This window comes from Lethenteron reissneri, chromosome 11 (assembly GCF_015708825.2).
Source record: "Lethenteron reissneri isolate LAM-NWPU_2019-01 chromosome 11, ASM1570882v1, whole genome shotgun sequence".
Classification (NCBI taxonomy): domain Eukaryota; kingdom Metazoa; phylum Chordata; class Hyperoartia; order Petromyzontiformes; family Petromyzontidae; genus Lethenteron; species Lethenteron reissneri.
The window spans coordinates 600,457-619,179 of NC_083789.1; the positions used below are offsets into that span (position 1 = coordinate 600,457).

Genomic DNA, 18,723 nt, shown 5'->3' on the forward strand with positions numbered 1-18,723 from the left:
AACATAAATGTTTCTCTTTTATATACATTTCAGACCAAAGTACCAAAAAGCATGTTTCCTACTTGAACATAAATGTTTCTCTTTTATATACATTTCAGACCAAAGTACCAAAAAGCATGTTTCCTACTTGAACATAAATGTTTCTCTTTTATATACATTTCAGACCAAAGTACCAAAAAGCATGTTTCCTACTTGAACATAAATGTTTCTCTTTTATATACATTTCAGACTAAAGTACCAAAAAGCATGTTGCCTACTTGAACATAAAAACGTTAGTTTCATGCTATTATCAATATGGCTGCGGCTACTTTCATGACGTTTGCATTTGTCAGAGAGATGTTTGAGGTCTCTTACCCCCGTCGTTGTCCACAAAACTTCAGTGCCGACACTTTGAAATAAAAGACAGGGAAAACAAAAAAGAGAATTGCTAACATCACATCCAGCCACCCACCTCCGTTTCTCATAACAAGCGCGGGTGAAGCTTCGTGTGTAGCTTCGTCCTCTGTCACTGGCCTGCTGCTGGATTTGTAAATCGGGTTGGTCCGGTCCGAGATCCTTTATCTTTTTTATTTCTTCCAGCGAAAGCCTTGTGAAAGGATTTTTTTGTAAATAAATTACAGAATTTGGATGAACTGCTGCCATTGTTTACACAAAAAATTTGATTAGCCTAGCAAGTGTCAAAGTGGTGTCGCCTGCGCACTCGCAGTTGTGGCCCAGAGCGTAAATTTGAATGACAGGTGACGAGAACCAATCAGATTGGATAAAATAACATGTATCCAATTCTGATTGGCCAGGGACGCAACGACTTGCGCCCCGAGGAGAATCTTCAAGAAACCAATTAGAGACCAGCTTCAGGTCACATGCTGTCCGAAATTTTTAAGTCTCACATAGACATCCATTTGTCCGGCGCCCCGCATGAAACACATTGAAAAACATAGAACATAGTTGACCGATTAAAGCCAGTTTTTATTAAATGCTGATGCTTTTCTTACTACCAGCCGGCACATCGTATGAAAAAAATATTTTATTTATGTATTTTTATATAAATTTTGTATATCTATATTTCTTGAATATTGATGGGGGCGGCGCCCCTGCGCCCTCTATTGACGAGCCGCCACTGATCCAGAAGGGGGCGTGGCCAGGCCACGTTCAGGGACATCAAAGGGAAGTCCCGAGCGCCGATCCGGGCTGCCTCTGGGAATGGAACCCGCCGGGCTACGTCTTCAATCTTCGGTCTTCGCGCACGGCATCCTGGACCAGGCAGTGTGTTAACTAACCTGGTCTGAGTGTGTAGTTACCCGTGGTGGTCACCACTCTATGTCGTTAATCAGTGTACGTTTATACAGTTACCCTGTTGGGGTGTTATAATAAACGTGTTGCCTCCAAGTTCAAGTGTGCGCTTTTGTGGAACCCACTACATATGCAAGAAGCTATGGGCTGCATTGTTATGCACGTGTATGCTAATAGCTATAATTTTACAGGTGTTGAATATTGCATATGAAAATTAGCATTACGTAGTTTATATAAACCGGGTGGTGGTGTTGCATGCCTGTAATCCAGCACTGTGGAGGCGAGGGTTGGTGAATCGGACAAATGTAAAACTCTTCCTGTTGGCATAAAGGTGCCATACCTTGGCTGGCCAGGATAAGGACACTACGATAGTGTTTCCTCCTCACGCGTGGGTTTTCTCCAGTTTCCTCGTACATGTAAACATTAATTAGCCAATAACACCTTAATATATAGAGGAACGGAGAGCTTGGGCGTTTGCTGGTGCCAGCTCACCACGTGGCTGTCTTCCTGCTCGTCTGTGTGTCCTCACGCCTGAGTCATTCTCCGGGCGTGAGCGAAACTGAGCGGCAGCACGGTAATAAGTTCACATTATTATGCAGTCAGGGAGCTGTTATTTATGCACAGCTTCTGCTCAAGGATAATAACAATTCTGTCAGCCATGCATTACCAGGATTTAACAAATTAAGACCACAATTTACCTCTTTCCTTGGGCAAGCAGTGCCCTGCTTGGTATTTTACTCACTGCAACAGATATTTCTGATATGATTCTTTCGTCCACATGTCTGGGGTAATATGGCTGAGCACAGAGGAATTAAATCGAAATAATCTGAAACATAGACCGAATATAAATAGTAAAATAAAGTCAATCTATATATAAAAAGGGAAATTTGTGAATGTATGTTCAAAATGTTTAGCGTACTTCCCGACATGCAACAAACTTGACATTTTCCATGTGGGTACTTTCCAGAATGTACACCATGCAAAAATTATGAAAATTACGCTTTTTGGGGGGGGGGGCGCAATAATACATATATTTTACACGGCAAGTGAGCTGTGACGTCATATCTCTGTCATGTGGGTTACACCCACTTACACATCCCCCCCCAACCCTCCGCGATATACATGTAGCTGGCCTAAGGCGTTCTTCGCACAGCAATGGTTTGAGTCGTTTACTGCCGTATGCACCCTGAAAGTTGTCTGCAAGCGCGTGTATGTGTACCTATGGACATGCGCGCGTGTGTGGGGGGAGCGGTGGGTGTAGTGGTTAGCGCGCTGCGCCACGAACCCGGCGACCCGAGTTCGATTCCCGCTCACGGCCATAACCGGTGACGATTATTTGAACCGGTCCTGGGCCTCCCGTAGGTCGACTCAGCCTCAAACGAGTAACTGGTGTGGTGTATGAACATCGCCACTGGGGAGACAAAGGCGGCCTGGCGTGGTGAATCCAAGTCCCGGGCGAAGCCGGGTAGTAAAGCTAGTTTAATTTATGTCACACAAGGAAATCGTGTTATATCAACTCTTTATTTTACAGGACAAGCATCGTATGCATTTGTCGTATGCCCTGACTTGTTCCTTACCTTGCCCTCTTCACCTTACAAGAATATAAATTGTCATTTGGTGTTGAATTCTGTAAAAACCTCGTACTGTATTATCATAACGCCAGTCGTTTACGTAACCAATGAAGCTGACCAAGTCTCAATTTGCCTTCACGAGGGTTCTGCTTTAGATGTTTAAGTATTTTGCCCTTTATGTTTTATGGGCAAACACACGGTGCATTTTTATACTTGGGTTGTTTTACAACTGGTAAACTGGTAACCATCTTCAGAATCGATTACTGGTTCCTAAAGTCGTTAATCGGTAATTATTTGCAGTGGATATTAATAATAAATGTACTGATCGGCACACACAAACACACAAGCGTATGGTGGCCTCAGGACATTTGATCCTTATGGCGGTACCCCGGGGTACCAAATAATACAAAATGGCCGAGGCAATTAAATATTTTATTTCTGGGACACTATTTTTTCTGGGGTGTACTTAACTACGCGACTGGGGTACCAATCAATCCGAAATCAGTGCTACTCCGCGATGTTGAATCGCCAAACATTAGCATTAAAAAAATCCCTTATCGAAAAATTCAACTTTGAATAGTGCATCGTGTACAGCTCGTCGAGATGAGTCGATTGCCGCACCGCCGACCATCAACAGACTAAGAATGACTGCATCACAGACATCGTGCGAGAGCCGGGGTACGATGGTACCACGAGGTACCGCCATAAGGTTAATTTGACCGAATTTCTGTTTAAAGTTACAGGTGCAATCCTGCAATTGCTCACTCACACCACTGCTGGTGGAAGAGCCTCCACTAGAGGGAGCTCTAGGGGGTATTTGGCCTACTCTTCGACACTAATCAAAAGTCTTGGAAGAGGCGGGTGTACCCATACTTTACTCCACCATGTATGTTGAACTTCTTTTGCACCGTATATAGCCAACTGCGCTAATCGGAGGTGTGTGTGCCGATTGACTGGTCAACCCGTTTCTATTGCAGGGTGAACAGAGGCTGGAGGGTGTTTAAAACACATTCCCTGTTTCAACTGTCATGTGTAGAAATCGAATTGAACCAGTGACCTCTGGGTTGCAACTTCAGTGTGCTAACCTCACACCCCAGGAACTCCCTTTATTTCTCCATTAAAAATTAAAAGAAGTTGTGTGTTTATTGCTCCATATTGCTGTATGCGGAAAACCGGTAACTGTTTTTTAGCCAAAAATGTGTCCATTCGGTGATGGGTAATATGAAGAAAAACTTTACAAACCCTAGTTTTTGATTAAATTTGTCCCCACACAAGGCAAAACGGTGCTCACTATAGCATCCACTTGGTGACGTTTGACAATCTCACCACCTGGTGTTTTTTAGGCTATGCAATTTTGTTCAGAATACGCACATGTATTGTGAATCTGTCTAGACGTATTTCTATAAAAGTTAGCAGCAAGGTACACATGTTTGTCTAATACGGGAGGAAACCAGTTTGCCTCGGAAAACCCATATGGACAGCGGGATAATCCTCAGACTACAGGTACTGCTCTGTATGCCGATAGGTAACCAACACAAACACGTGTACAGTCTCGCATACGAGAGCCTCCGATCTCTGCGTCTCAACGTCGCCACCGTCTGCCACCTCACTCCTGTGGAGAAAAAATAAGTGTAACCATGGATTTCCACTGGTCCAGATAAGCATGGGTGGCTACGTACGGTGTGAAAGAAGTTCAACATACATATGCCAGCACCTTGAGATCTTGAGTTCTTAACGCAGAACCTATAGCCCATAATCCTATAGCCATTGGACCCACCCCATAGATCACAGCTACAGAAAATTACACAGACACATATAAAACCCAAAACCTATAACAAATAGCACATATGACATCGGGGCCGTATGAGTGGGAGGCTGGGGAGGGAACCTCTTCTTTAGCGATAGCCGAAGAACACTTTCAAATCCCTTTGGGTATCGGCAACTACACACATTGGCACCTATCGTGGTCACTTCTGTCGCTACAAGAGGCCATTATGCGCTAAAACTAGACGCTGTTGCCAAGTCTAAAAAATATCCTTGTAGTACCCGATAAGTGGAGCTAACATGTTGCTGCTGTGAAGGGTCTATATTGTTTGCAGGGCATTTCCAAATGGAAGGGCTCATGTGGCCACGGGCCATATGAGATTAAGTTGAGGCCATTTCCAGCCCTCAAACTGGATTAAGGGGAAAAGTAATCACATGTCGAAACGAGATAGGCGACATAAGGAGGCAGAAGCAGAAGACCAAGCCTAAGCAACAGTTCACAGCCCCAGCAGCAACATGAATAACAAAATGTCATCACTGTAAATCATGAAATAACAGCATTGTAGAGAGCTGCAAGGGTGGACACAAGATGAATAGGCAAACAACATTCGCGTATAGGTTCACTAAACAATTAGCTATACTTGGTGGGACACAAGTGTAGAACAGCAGAATGTGCCAATGCACTTCTGGGCATTACAGAGGGATGCATTCTGGACTTGCTTATCCAACTAGTCTCAGCAGCAGGCTGCAACATGCATGACAATCTACATTGTCATGCATCTCACGTTACATCTGTTTTCACAGCGGGATATGTAACATACTAATGTGCATAAAGAAGAATGTTTCCTTTGCATACTACCTGCTATAACTTATGTATGGACACATTGAGAAAACGGAACAAAAGCTCAAAAGTCCACAGAGCAGCATGGAAGGATACGTGCTTACAGAATTACACTGACAGACAGGAGAACACATAGATCAAGATATACGAACATTTATAGAAATTATATCAACAGTTTAGGAAAGTGAGCTTGGGCAAGAAAGATTGCTACAATCGATGATATCTGATGGACAAGAATGGTGACAGAATGGCAGCCAAAGACAGGAACATGCCCAAGAGGATGACCATTGTGATAAGTGAATACATCGTTAGGCATTACCGATTGCTTTGTACTCCTGGCTGCTGCTAGTACAACTCCATGTGCTGCTGCCAGGTGGCGTCGCTGTGCCGCCTTCACTGCTCAACCACACACAACAACAGCATCAACACAACAATCAGCATTAATGCTACCAACAACATAATCAACAACACTATACGACCTTGAACACCAATACCACTAACACTTCAACACAAACACTAACAACATTATCAACACCAACATTTACAATATAAAAATCAATAACAAGCAACAACAGCGTGACCATCAAATACATCAATCAAACCACATCACCTGGAATGCACATATTCTCATCAGATCTAAGAAGCTAATAAAGTTGGAGCCTGGATAATGCTTAGATGGGCAGCTAACTGGCATAACTGGCATTATAGGCTGTGGAACTGTGTAGTGGGCATCATCAGTGCAGCAAAGTCCACTGTTGTCCTATACTTTTATGTTCCCATATCAACACACTGCCTAACACAGACTAGCGTGGTGAAATATGGTAAAAAAAATCCCCATGACCCACAGTGTGAGGAGCCTCTCATCCAGCAGTGGAGTGACCATAAATATTACAACCATTAACACTGTGTAGAGTCGTTCTTCATGATGCCCTGTGGGATTGTAGACTCAGACGGAGACCAGGGTTGAATATTCAGCGCTGCTGGCCGTTTATTCACGCCAACATCCGCACTCTTAGTTCCGTTGCGGGTACTCACTACTCCCTGTCCCTTAGCCCTCTCTCCCGACTCCCTCGACCTTCGTCCAGGCTACCTCGTACCCTTCCACCCGTAGCCTCCTTTGTCTCTCCGGCTCAGGAGCCTTTCTACCTGCTACCTGGCTCCTCTCTCTCTCTCTCCCTGGCTCTCCTTTGTCTCTGACCCCTCCCCTTCTGTCCAGGTTACCCTTGTATACCCTCAGCCCGGGCTCCTCCCTTTTACCTGGCTCTCCTCCTCCTACCTGGCTCCCCAACCAGCAGACGTCTCGCTCTGTCTACTGACCCCCCTCCTACCTGGCTCCCTCACTAGGAGATGTCTCTGTCTACTGACCCTCCTCTCTCGCCCTTCTGGCACTCCCCTTTTTGCTTGGACCCCTTCCCGCAGTTTCCCCTCGTTGGGTCCCCGCAGTACTCCTCTACAACTGTAAAACAGCTGGGATTTACCAAAGTGTGAGGATGCCATCACCAGTGTGAATGCCAAGCTGGGTACATGGGGCGATGGCCCAGCAAGTTCGCCGTTTGTTGCAGAAGTTCACCCTGGCTAATATTTTGGCTGTAATATCCACAAGTACATATTGTCTGATTCACAGTGGGCAAAATAAATGTCCACCGACATTGGAAATAGTAGGCCACTGGAGGGCAGCGTCATGGTGCAAATTTGAAAAAATTTCCACAAATTACTGCAATTGGATTGTACGTAGCAATAATTATATTATCACTCCCAACTGGCAGACAATGCCCGCTTGCAGGCCGGTGCTGAATCACCTTGTGCTGCATAGGGACAGCTTCCACTAGGGGTCGCCTTTGAATTTTTAGATGCAATGAAAGGCACTTGACTTGCTGAGGCAGTACACAAGCTCTATATAATGCACAGATTATGAACATCGTCCATGTGAGTTGACAAATACTTGTTTTGCAGGAGACCAAAAGAAAAAAGACAATGTTGTGAGTTAACGTGGGGGGACTGGCAGATGGTAAATTATTAATCATTAGCCTCATTCACAAGCATCCTTCAGACAGGCTGATTCTGACACCAATGGTACCATCTCTCAGCAAGCTCCAGATCCTTTTATATCTCTTGTACCGGATTATTCAATCGCATGTTTTAGTCGAACTTTTCACTAGCCTGGGCCATGTTTCATATTCTTGGTTGCTTCGGTAAAGTCACATAGAAGGGAAATAATAAGATAATAAAAATTAAACATAATAAAATAAAATTCTCACGACGTTTCGGCCACAACGCAAGCAGCCGTCCTCAGGTAAAGAAACAGAGCTGTCGGAAAGACAGCATCCCAATGAACACTGCTAAGCTTGGCAGCGTATTTTAAGCTGGAAAGCTTAAGCTGGAAATCTTAAGCTGTTTCGCAGTAGAGGCAAATGTTGCTATGTGTAATCTCAATTGGGCAATGTGCAAGTAATTGGCATGTTTGGCCAATACCACTTACATTGTATATTTTTTTTACCTATGGGAGGAAATCGAAGAGCCCGAAGGAAATTCATGCAGAACAGGCGGAGAACAAACTCCATACACTCACTCTGTCAAAAGAAAGGTAGACACACAATCCAAAGAACTAAGGTAGAAGATACAAACTGGAAGGCGCCCGAGTCAGCAATCGAACCAAGGCCCTTCTTGCTGCGAGGCACGAGTGTCACCACCACTGCACCACCACCCTGCTGCCCCCACCTGCCTCACCTTTTTCTCGTACTTCCCTCCGCTGTGTCTCTGGAATGAGAAATCCATGAACCAACTCCGCCACCACCTCTTGGGCCTGATGTGGAGTCAGACTGCAGCACAGTTGACAACAACTCAATAAAAGACATCAGCAAACATGATCACAACCAACAACAGCTGGCAACAAGTGTGCTGTGGCCGCTGCACCTCTGCAGTGTCCGTGTTCTGCTTGTGCTGGCTCTGTGCTCTACCTGTGCCGTGTCTCTCGGCTCATCTCGTCGAGCTGCTCTGTCAAGATCTGCACCTCGAGCCGAGCCTGAGCCTCAGATGTCGACTCCATGGCATTGAGAAGCACAGACTCGAGGAACTCATCCACTGTGGCCTGGTGAACCCCAACCACCTAAAAACACAACCACCACAGAAAAGTAGAACAATCAACACCATAATTTCCCACGTAACTTTGTGCCATTAACCAAAACTGCCTACAGTGGGGCACACACCAACTGATGTTTCCCCAGTGGCATCTGACCTGACCAAACCAATCTGTTGGCAACAATGGCAGAAGTTTGGTTATGCTCGAGGGGCCGTGTGTACATCTGTCAACAGATGATGACATTATTTGACTAAATTGTAATTTTTATGATATTTGAACAAGGCATCACCTTCAGAAAATCTATAAATGTGTACAGTGACAATGTGAACATCGTCAACAATATAAATAACATACCATCAACATTATCACAAATATTATCAACGGCAACTTGAAGATCAAGACAATGAATATCAAAAACAGCAATGCAAACATCATCATCGTCGTCATGCTCTTACATTGGCTGCAGATTGCTCCTCCCTCCGGACTCGGGTGGCCTTGTCACAGAAAACACTTTGCTTTTGCCTAATGAGGTTCAATCATTCCACGGCTCTGTGAAAACCTTACCTTCACTAAGGCTCATGCATCCACACTCCTCTTACAGTGGAACATCATAAGGAGAGTGATCACCGACACCCCCTTAAGACCCTGATAATTGGTACATTCTTGACATTTTTAGAGAAGACAGTTAACATTTTTTTATTGATGTAGGACCCTATATAAATAGCTTAGAATTTAGAGACTGCCCCCCCCCCCGCCCCGTTTGGGAGTTTTTAGACCCGCCTGTGCTCTCTAACGAATGCAGGCGGTTGCACTGGCGCCCCACCTGCTTGAAGACCTCATCGTGCTCGCGCCGCGCTCGCTCTTCATGCTGCCGCCGGCCGCCCTCGGTGGCCTCGCGACGCCGCCGCCGCCGCTCGGCCAGGAGGCACGCGGCATGAAGCCGCCGCTCCACCTGCAGCCGCTCCAGCTCCTGCGCCGTGTGCAGCAGCAGATGGGAGAGAGCGGAGCCCTCGCAGGCGGACAGCACGCTGCTGCGCTCCTCCACCTGCAACAAGGCAACAGGCTCTTGCTTAGCGGTCTCACAAACCCCGGAGGATGGCAATCTGATGGTACGATTGTCACACCACATTGAGGATCAGTGTGCCTAATGTCGTGTCTGACGACGAGTGGAGCATGTATTCGAGCGGCATGAAATGAGAGATGCGTTATTTCGGTATGTGATCATTATTCATAATTGGGGATAATTCAGCACGGCTGCGCTTTCTGCATATATACAGTATTAGTAATTCGCCACGAGCTGAATTTCCGTACCAAATGATCCAATTTCAGCACACACGTGGAGCGACATCGCGCGCCACAACCAAAACAGTTACTCAGTCTAGTGTCGGCGCACGTGGTGAGCGTTTGTGCAGATCTGTTGCTTTGGACTTTATAGTCCTCAGTACAGTAAGTACACACTAAGTGTATTAAGCCCCCCTCCACAACTTATGTCACCTACCACATGGAACCTACCAAATCCTCCTTCACCTGCAGTGCTGGTTACTGATGTAATGAGTTCAACTGAGTCGCAGACGTACACTTGGAGGCAACACATTTATTTAACACCATCACACGGGGTAACTGCCCCTTAACAGAATAACAACCTAATGTGGTGACCACCAGGCAAACTACACTAATGACAACGTGACTAGCTACTACGGACCAGGACCACAGCTCGGGTCCAGGTCCACGTGTTGGAGACTCGGTAGAACGTAGACGAAGGTTTCTTCAGGATGAACAACAACGCCGGCCCCTCTGGGGGACCCGGCTTATATTCTCTGCAGCGTGGCTGGCTCCACCCTTGGCCACGACCACCTTCCAGAATCCTCGAGCAGGATCTGGATCCCAACCACATGACCACCCCTAGCCCCCATTTTGTAGACCTAACCGGTCACGTATCCTCTCGGGTCAACCCGAGTGCCATGGCCTTTAGTAACCCCTTTCCTACGGCTGGCACTCCCACACCCTGTCCTGTAGGGCTGACACTGCACGCCAAGCGTGGCGCCATCCAGCACTATCATTCAGCACTTACCGAGCCCCTCTAGGGCCGGTACTACACCCACACCACGTGGTGTCCGCGATGTCGCTACACCGCACGCCGTGCCTCTCTAGGGCTGGCATTACACAGTGACATCCCGCGATGTCACTGCACTGATGGTAAGTGTTACTTTTTTGTAAACTAATTTTTGATAAACAAATTGGGAAAATGTTTTGTATTGGGGCAGGAGGAGTACCATTGTACATAATTCGGAATGTTGGATAATTCGACAAGGCAAAAGCCCCGTATATGTGGAACTAACAAGGGGTTTTATTGTGATGGGACCAGGTGACTTGGCTCTCTGCAGCAGCAATGCATACATTGTATGTGTAGGGGTTATTACGGGAGAAACGGCGGACAACAAACACAGGGCTGTCGGCACTCACATACACGGGGGGTCACACCGACGTCCGCATCAGTTATTGCCCACGCCCCCAGCCCTCGGAGGCGATCCCTATAAAAGGTGGAACCCAAAGAGCTCGAGGCAGTTCGACACGAAGCTGACCAGTGAAGATCCAAGACTCGGAGATTAGGCCCTGGGACTCCCCGGTCTCGCCGTCCTTATAAGGGCCGAGCCGGGTAAGCCAGTGGCGCGGCCCAAGAGCTTCCAGACCGCTGCCCTTATCAGGGCAAGGCTGGTTAGCTGGTGCCGAGATCTGTGCTTGCCAGGGCCAGATCAGTCAGCCTCCCGTAGCCCAGTAGAGGAGGACTGGGGGACAGGACAGAGGGCTTAGTACTAGGGTGGGTTTCCCATAGTACGGGTGAAGGGGCCGATACCCCTTCAACTATTGTATCTGTCCCGGAGTTAATAAACAGTGTGTCTCAACTTCCTCATCGTCTCCTCATCAACTTACTACATCTGGTGTTGGAAGTGGGCCAAGCATGGATACGAGACGGAAGACTCGTGCCCAAGACCCAGGAGAGGATGACGACGAGGGAGGGGCAGTGCAAGACATCGCCGCCGACGTACCTGCACAACTGCTGCCGGCTCCGACATCGGCGGGGCCGTCGGAGAGGGCCGGGACGTCGACTGACGAGTTGGCGTTGGCTCACTCGCGGCTGGCGGAGCTCTTGTATGCAGCGGCCGCTATGCTGGAACAAATAACTCGCCTGGGGCCGGGAGGAGCGACGCGGCGGGAAGATGGACAACGCCCGCCAGAAACTCCCGCCTTTACAACAGCGGGGCGACTCGAAAATCCCGCCACGAAGACAGTAGGGGCGGAGGGAGGAGTCCCAGCTCGTCACGCGGGAGACGGTGCCCAGCCAGCAGCCGCCACGTCATCGGCGGAGGCGGGTCGCGGTGGCAGCCTATCAGGGGTTGAAACGTCACCACCAGCTGACGCCAGCACCGACCATACAGTACGGGGACGCGCTACGGATGCTGCAAGAGACGCTGCAAGAGGATCGGAGACGGAGCCGACATTCCAGCAACGCCTGCCGGCCCTGCAGGTATTTGTTGCAAGCGACGGCGATTGGGGGGGGTTCCAGCGCCGGTTCTTGGCCCACCAAGAGATGGCAGGCTGGTCGGACAACGAGGCGCTGTGTGCTCTCCCGGCGTTATTGGACGGCGACGCCCTGGGCACCCTCACTGCTGCACCCAAGTCGGCACGCTCCACCATTCAGTCGGCGCTGCAGCTGCTGGCCACCGTTTATGGGCCGCCCTCCGATTGTCGCCAGCTCTTCTATGAACGGCAGAAGGGTGATAAGGAATCGCCACTCGCTTATCGCACGGCCCTGCTGTCATTGGCGAAAGACGCTTTCCCGCGTATGGATGAAGAGGGGATCGATGCGATGGTGGCCGAGAAAATTTTGCTGCTGGCTGACGATCTGGACTTCACCATCTTAGCGCAGGACGATGCGGATATGTCATCACTGCGGGCTGCAAGGCACATTCACGCCAATCTCATCTCCCAGCGGAGGAAGGCGAACAAAGCTGCTGCACGACACACCGTGGCGGCAACCTCTTCTGGAATGGAGGGAGCCTTCGCTGCGGATCGTTCTGCAGGATGGCGATCTGCCGAGCGACCGGCTCGGGACGTTCCAAGCCACCGAGACCAGCCCAAGTCCTCTGGAACGCTCGTCGTCTGCTATAATTGTGGCCTCCGGGGCCACGTGGCGTCCGGATGCCGGGCTCCTCGACAGCGCGGTGCGAGACCTGGAGCTGCGGACGGCCCTCCTCACAAGCCTTCGCAACATCCTCGGGCAAGTCATGGCACCCCACATGTTCGGCCTGCACACACACCCACTTTCCTATCACATGGTCCGATACACAATTCTCGGGGGTTGGGTGCTGGTGCGTCGGGTCGCGGCATGTCGGGGAGGGCGCTCCAACCGGGCCAATGGTCCGAGTTGGCTCACCGAGTTGTGGCTGCATCAGCGGGGTCGTCCGTTGTCGCGGGGCATATTGACGGGGTGGAGGTACGGCTATTGGTCGATACGGGAGCTTCGGCAACTATCATTTCAGATTTGATTTATAATATCCTGCCCGTTCAGAGTCGCCCGTTGCTCCCTGTCGATATACCGTTTTACGCTGCGAATGGGGGCTCGTTGGGTATTATCGGTCAAATTCGAGCGCAAATTTCGATAGGGGACATTAAACTATCTGGCCCGGTGTTCGTCTCCTCCTCGCTGGCTATTCCGTGCCTGTTGGGGACAGACTTTTTGGCCAAATTGCCCATCAAAATTCTGATTGACCAGCAATGCATCGAGCTTCCATCGGGCCGACGTATGACGTTCCTACCTGCCACCCCTGCCGTGCGTGTTGCCTGTGCTACGGTACAGGCGCTTGTTGCTCGGACGGTGCGTGTACCCCCGGGGGCACAGATGTTGGTACCCTTGCGCTTGCGTCGACCGTTCGATAAAGGAGTCTCTGACCGGGGCGTTATTTTGGGACCATCTAGAGCCGGGGTGAGTGGGCCAGATCTGGTGACGGCCCAGACTATTGTTAAAGGGGATGGGGACCCGTTTATCGCGGTCCTCAATGTCGGGACACGGACGGCAGTGGTTTCGCAAGGTACCGTGTTCGCACATGCGGTTCCGGTACCTGCGGAAACGCCGATCATTGGCCAGGTGGCCACCGATTCTCAAACGCGATTAGCCTCAGACGCTGACGAGGTTTGGCTGGATGCGTTGTGTGCTGAGTCACCTGACCTGTCTGACGCACAACGTGCTAGATTACGCGCCTTATTGCGAGAATTTTCCGACGTCTTCAGTAAACACAAATACGATATCGGATGTACCAAATTGCTACGCCACCATATTGACACCGGTGACAACGCTCCTATCCGCCAAAATCCTTTTCGGTTAAGTCCCGCCGAAAAGGATCATGTCAAATCGGCTGTAGATGACATGTTGAAATCGGACATCATTTCTCCCTCGACCAGCCCTTGGGGTGCACCCATAGTGTTGGTCAAAAAGCACGACGGGTCCCTAAGGTTCTGCGTTGATTTCCGGCGATTAAATAAGATCTCGGTGGCCGATGCTTATCCGCTTCCTCGAATGGACGAATCGCTGGATGCCCTCGCGGGATCGCGATTCTTTTCCACTTTGGATTTGCTCTCAGGATTTTGGCAACTTCCCTTGGACGACGAATCCAGGCCCAAAACAGCTTTCCGAACGCCGCACGGCCTCTTCCAATTCAATCGCTTACCCATGGGATTACACTCTGCTCCCGCGACGTTCCAGCGCCTGATGGAATTGGTCCTCGCTGGCTTGCAATGGGAGGTGTGTTTGATTTACCTGGATGACGTTATCGTATTCAGTAAGACGTTCGAGGAACACCTTGATAGGCTTCGGGCCGTCTTTCTCAAAATGCGCGCTGCTAATTTGAAATTCAAGCCACAAAAGTGCCATTTGCTGCGCGAATCTGTTAAATATTTGGGTCACATCGTCGGCCGGTCAGGTATCTCAACCGATCCCGCCAAAACGCGTTGTGTCAGCTCCTGGCCTATTCCCACCTCGGTGGGGGAGGTTAGAAGCTTCATCGGCTTTGCTTCATATTACCGCCGGTTTGTTGCGGACTTTGCTTCCATCGCTAAGCCACTACATGCCTTGACGTCAAAAGGGGTCAAATTTCATTGGGGGCCGGTGGAGAACGCCGCTTTTGTCTCTCTTCGGGATGCCCTGGTGGGGGCCCCGCCGTTAAGCTACCCCGATTTTTCCATGCCGTTCGTGCTCGACACGGACGCAAGCAATACCGGGATTGGAGGCGTGCTGTCACAAATTGTGGGTGGCGTGGAGCGCGTTGTGGCTTATGGTAGTAGAGTACTGTCCCCGGCCGAGCAGCGGTACTGCGTCACCCGCCGCGAACTGTTGGCTATCGTGTTCTTTATCCAACAGTACCGGCCATATCTGTACGGCCGGCATTTCACCGTCCGTACAGATCATGCAGCGTTGCAGTATGCCCTACGAATTAACCAGCCATCGGGGCAGTTGTCCCGATGGCTCGAGATCATGCAGGATTTCGATTTTGAGACAACTTACCGGAAGGGGATTCGCCACACCAACGCCGATGCCCTATCACGCCTGCCGATCGCCCCGGATTGCACTTGTTTCTTGGGTTCGGGCCGTTGCAAATCGGCAAGTGACGGCCGGGATCGGGTTCTTGCGGCCGCAGTTGATACTCCTTCGGACGCTGGTCCTATTTCGGAGGGTGGGAGTGATTCCCTACTTGGCTTGTCAAGTACTGAGTGGGGTCGCCTCCAAATGGAGGATGCGACCCTCCTGGCGCTACGACGTCGCGCGGAAGGATCAGGTCAAGGGAAGTCGGGCGTTGACTCATGGGGGTGGTGCCAGGGCTTACTCATGCATTGGGACGGGACGATCCGCCGTCACAGGCTGGTGGTGCCTTCCACGTTGAGGGGTAGGGCTGTATGGGCTGCTCATGAACGGCTCCTGCACCTGGGTACCCTCAAAACACTTGCCATGCTCCAGCTTAATTACTTTTGGCCGGGCATGGCAAGAGACGTGGACGATCTGCTGCGGTCCTGTACCCAGTGTGCACAACGGAAGCCGCCGGCGAAGGGAGCCAGTCCACCGCTCCAGTCCATTTCGGTCACCCGGGTTAACGAGCTGGTCGCCCTTGATATTTTGGGACCGTTTCCTTCCACGCCGAGGGGTAATAAGTACCTGCTGGTTGGCGTGGAATATTTCACGCGATGGCCTATGGCTTGGCCCCTCGCCAACCAGTCCGCAGCGGCCGTTGCGGAGGCTTTTGTTCAGGGCTACGTCCTCGACAAAGGCGCTCCGGAACGGTTGTTGACCGATCAGGGAAAGAATTTCACTAGTACCCTTTTACACGAGGTATGTGGCCTTTTGGGTACAAAGAAAGTTCGTACCTCGCCTTACCATCCACAAACGGATGGGATGGTGGAACGCTTGCATAGGACTCTTACGTCCATGCTATCCCACCAGGTATCTGAGTCCCAAAACGATTGGGATCTACGGATCGGGGGAGTCCTGGCGGCATACAGGATGGCTCCTCACGCGGCGACCGGGTTCTCGCCATTTTTTTTGATGTATGGTCGCGAGGTTGACCCGCCTGTCGCGACTCAGCTGACGATTGCCGCGCCTCATGCTAAGTCGAAAATCGCCGACCATGTTAAATTTAACATCCTTCGCTTGGCGGAGGCACGGCAGGCGGCCATGCAAAACTCTGACTCTCGCCAGAAACAAAACGAGAGATTGCGGTCGCGCCGGACTCACACGCACGAATGGCACCCGGGCGACCGAGCATGGTTGCACTGCCCTCAGGTGCCATTGGCCACCTCGGCTAAGTTGTTGCGACCATGGAGGGGCCCCGTTGAAATTGTGCAGGTTGTGCGGCCTCAATGTGTGCGCATTAAGTGGGGGAAGCGTCGGTGGTTTGTGCACCCTTCACGGTTAAAGCCATTTTTTGCTCCGCACGCTTCCTCCCACGTAAATGGCCGAACATGTGGGGAGTCCTCTGACTCCGGGGGGGCGGGATCGATGCCAGCCTCTGATCCACTAATGACTGTCCCGTCTTCAGGAGCCCCAGGACTGAAGCCCTCTGGGCTGCCAGCCTCCCCCGTGGGGGGCGGCGCTGGCACGTCCGGGAAACCGGACGACCAGGCACCTGCTGATGCGACACCTGCCACTGACTCTACCAAGCCGGCCCCTTGTGACGGGCCCGCTGCACGGACTCGCGCCAAAACGCGCCGGTTGTTATGATTAGCTTTCCGCGCGTGTTCCGTTGCTGCGGAACCCGCTCATTGTATATATGTTTTTTTTAATGGTTGTATGTGTGTGTAATAACGATGACCACGCTATCTGCTTGTTGCTTGCTGTCCATGTAAGTGTGTGCGTGTGTTGGGAATGGACGGAGAGTCTGCTGTGGTTGCTGAGTTTCAAAGGGAGTGTGTGCGCTGCTGCGTGGAGTTGTTATCTTGATGGTAAAGTTAATTATTAACGTGGGAGCGTCGGGTATCCTGTGCTGTACCATCTCGTGGGTCACCGTGCGCGATGGGCTTAATTGAAAAAAAAAAAATGTTTTTTTTGGGCTGTATTATGCTGCGAGGTGCTGTGTGCGATGCGGTCGTTGCATGAGAGGGAATAACTGTGTTGTGGTTGAAAAGTTACGACGGGATTGATGGTGTGTTGGTCGCCTGCAGATTTGCTTGCTATTGTGCTTCAATGTACGCGTGTGATCGCGATATGCTGATTGCATGTGCTGTTATACCGTTCTGTATATGTGTTGCGGTTCCGGGTGGGGGGTTTTTTTTTTTTTAGGGAACCATCGGTTGATGTTACGCTTGTTCTTGTTATTGTTACTGTTACGAGGCACACGTGTATTGACGGTGTTAATCTTTATTCTTGGGGGTTGAGGGATTGTTGCAGCCGGGACGGCTGCGAGCTGTACAGGGGGGGGTGATGTAGGGGTTATTACGGGAGAAACGGCGGACAACAAACACAGGGCTGTCGGCACTCACATACACGGGGGGTCACACCGACGTCCGCATCAGTTATTGCCCACGCCCCCAGCCCTCGGAGGCGATCCCTATAAAAGGTGGAACCCAAAGAGCTCGAGGCAGTTCGACACGAAGCTGACCAGTGAAGATCCAAGACTCGGAGATTAGGCCCTGGGACTCCCCGGTCTCGCCGTCCTTATAAGGGCCGAGCCGGGTAAGCCAGTGGCGCGGCCCAAGAGCTTCCAGACCGCTGCCCTTATCAGGGCAAGGCTGGTTAGCTGGTGCCGAGATCTGTGCTTGCCAGGGCCAGATCAGTCAGCCTCCCGTAGCCCAGTAGAGGAGGACTGGGGGACAGGACAGAGGGCTTAGTACTAGGGTGGGTTTCCCATAGTACGGGTGAAGGGGCCGATACCCCTTCAACTATTGTATCTGTCCCGGAGTTAATAAACAGTGTGTCTCAACTTCCTCATCGTCTCCTCATCAACTTACTACATATGTATAACTTCTTTTGCACCATACATAGCCAACCATGCTCATCAGAGTAAACCCAGTCACCAATGACTGCACAAAAACAGCAACACATTTTTTCTGCACTTAATTTGGCAACATTCAAACGCTGAGACTTAAAATATCAGTTTTGCTGTCATGTCACGAACCTCACTCTCATATGCAAAAAGAGTGGCAAGTGCTGCCCTATGTCTGTGGATCAGAGGTCGCTTGAAGGGATCTCAGATTTGTTCAAACACCGAATCTATTTTCCCCATAAGAATGAATGGAAATAGCATTAATTGGTTCCCCACCCAAGGATGCTCCTATTATGGGCCATTTTTACACAACGTTTACAATATTAAAATACAGTACAGTACATAAAAGCATACAAAAAACAAGAAACACAGTTATAATTAATATAATAAATGAAATCGAACTTCACTTTACCTGTAGTAAGGAGAGTGGATGGCTTGAGTGGAAGGTGGTGAGGAGGGGAGGAGGAGGTGTCGGTGTTGCTTGGAAGGAGAGTCCCCCTCCATAAAAACGTTGGGTAACTGCCCTTCTGGGGTTCTTTCTTTTCTTCGCCTTTTTTCTAGCACTAACTTTGATTCACTTGAGGGCCTTTTTACTAAAAACTGATGAAGATGTTTTGCGGGTCTGCACTGGGCGAGAGCTACGTGTAAACT

The 18,723-nt window shown here is 50.0% G+C and overlaps 2 protein-coding genes across 3 annotated transcripts in view; one reads left to right on the forward strand and one right to left on the reverse strand.

Annotated features, from left to right (window-relative positions):
• Positions 1–2,792: 2,792 nt before the first annotated feature.
• Positions 2,793–18,723, reverse strand: part of CFAP91 (cilia and flagella associated protein 91) — a 32,799-nt gene continuing 16,868 nt past the window's right edge. The window contains exons 14-18 of one of the 2 annotated variants that reach the window (XM_061549681.1): positions 9,369–9,590; positions 8,424–8,572; positions 8,194–8,285; positions 5,786–5,862; positions 2,793–4,473 (exon numbers count right to left, since the gene is read on the reverse strand). In XM_061549681.1, coding sequence (XP_061405665.1) covers positions 4,468–4,473; positions 5,786–5,862; positions 8,194–8,285; positions 8,424–8,572; positions 9,369–9,590 — 546 coding nt within the window. In that variant the 3' untranslated portion in view covers positions 2,793–4,467. Of the gene's footprint in view, positions 5,863–8,193; positions 8,286–8,423; positions 8,573–9,368; positions 9,591–18,723 lie in introns of both variants that reach the window. The other variant, XM_061549680.1, reaches the window with a different exon arrangement.
• Positions 11,011–18,203, forward strand: LOC133341220 (uncharacterized). The gene is made up of 2 exons (XM_061549682.1): positions 11,011–12,824; positions 16,630–18,203. The coding sequence occupies exons 1-2, from the start codon at positions 11,505–11,507 to the stop codon at positions 16,642–16,644; spliced, it is 1,335 nt and encodes a 444-aa protein (XP_061405666.1). The 5' UTR covers positions 11,011–11,504; the 3' UTR covers positions 16,645–18,203.

What these genes read in the sequence shown, in the direction of transcription:
- LOC133341220 (XM_061549682.1), top strand. Translation starts at nt 11,505, where the DNA reads ATGGATACGAGACGGAAGACTCGTGCCCAAGACCCAGGAGAGGATGAC.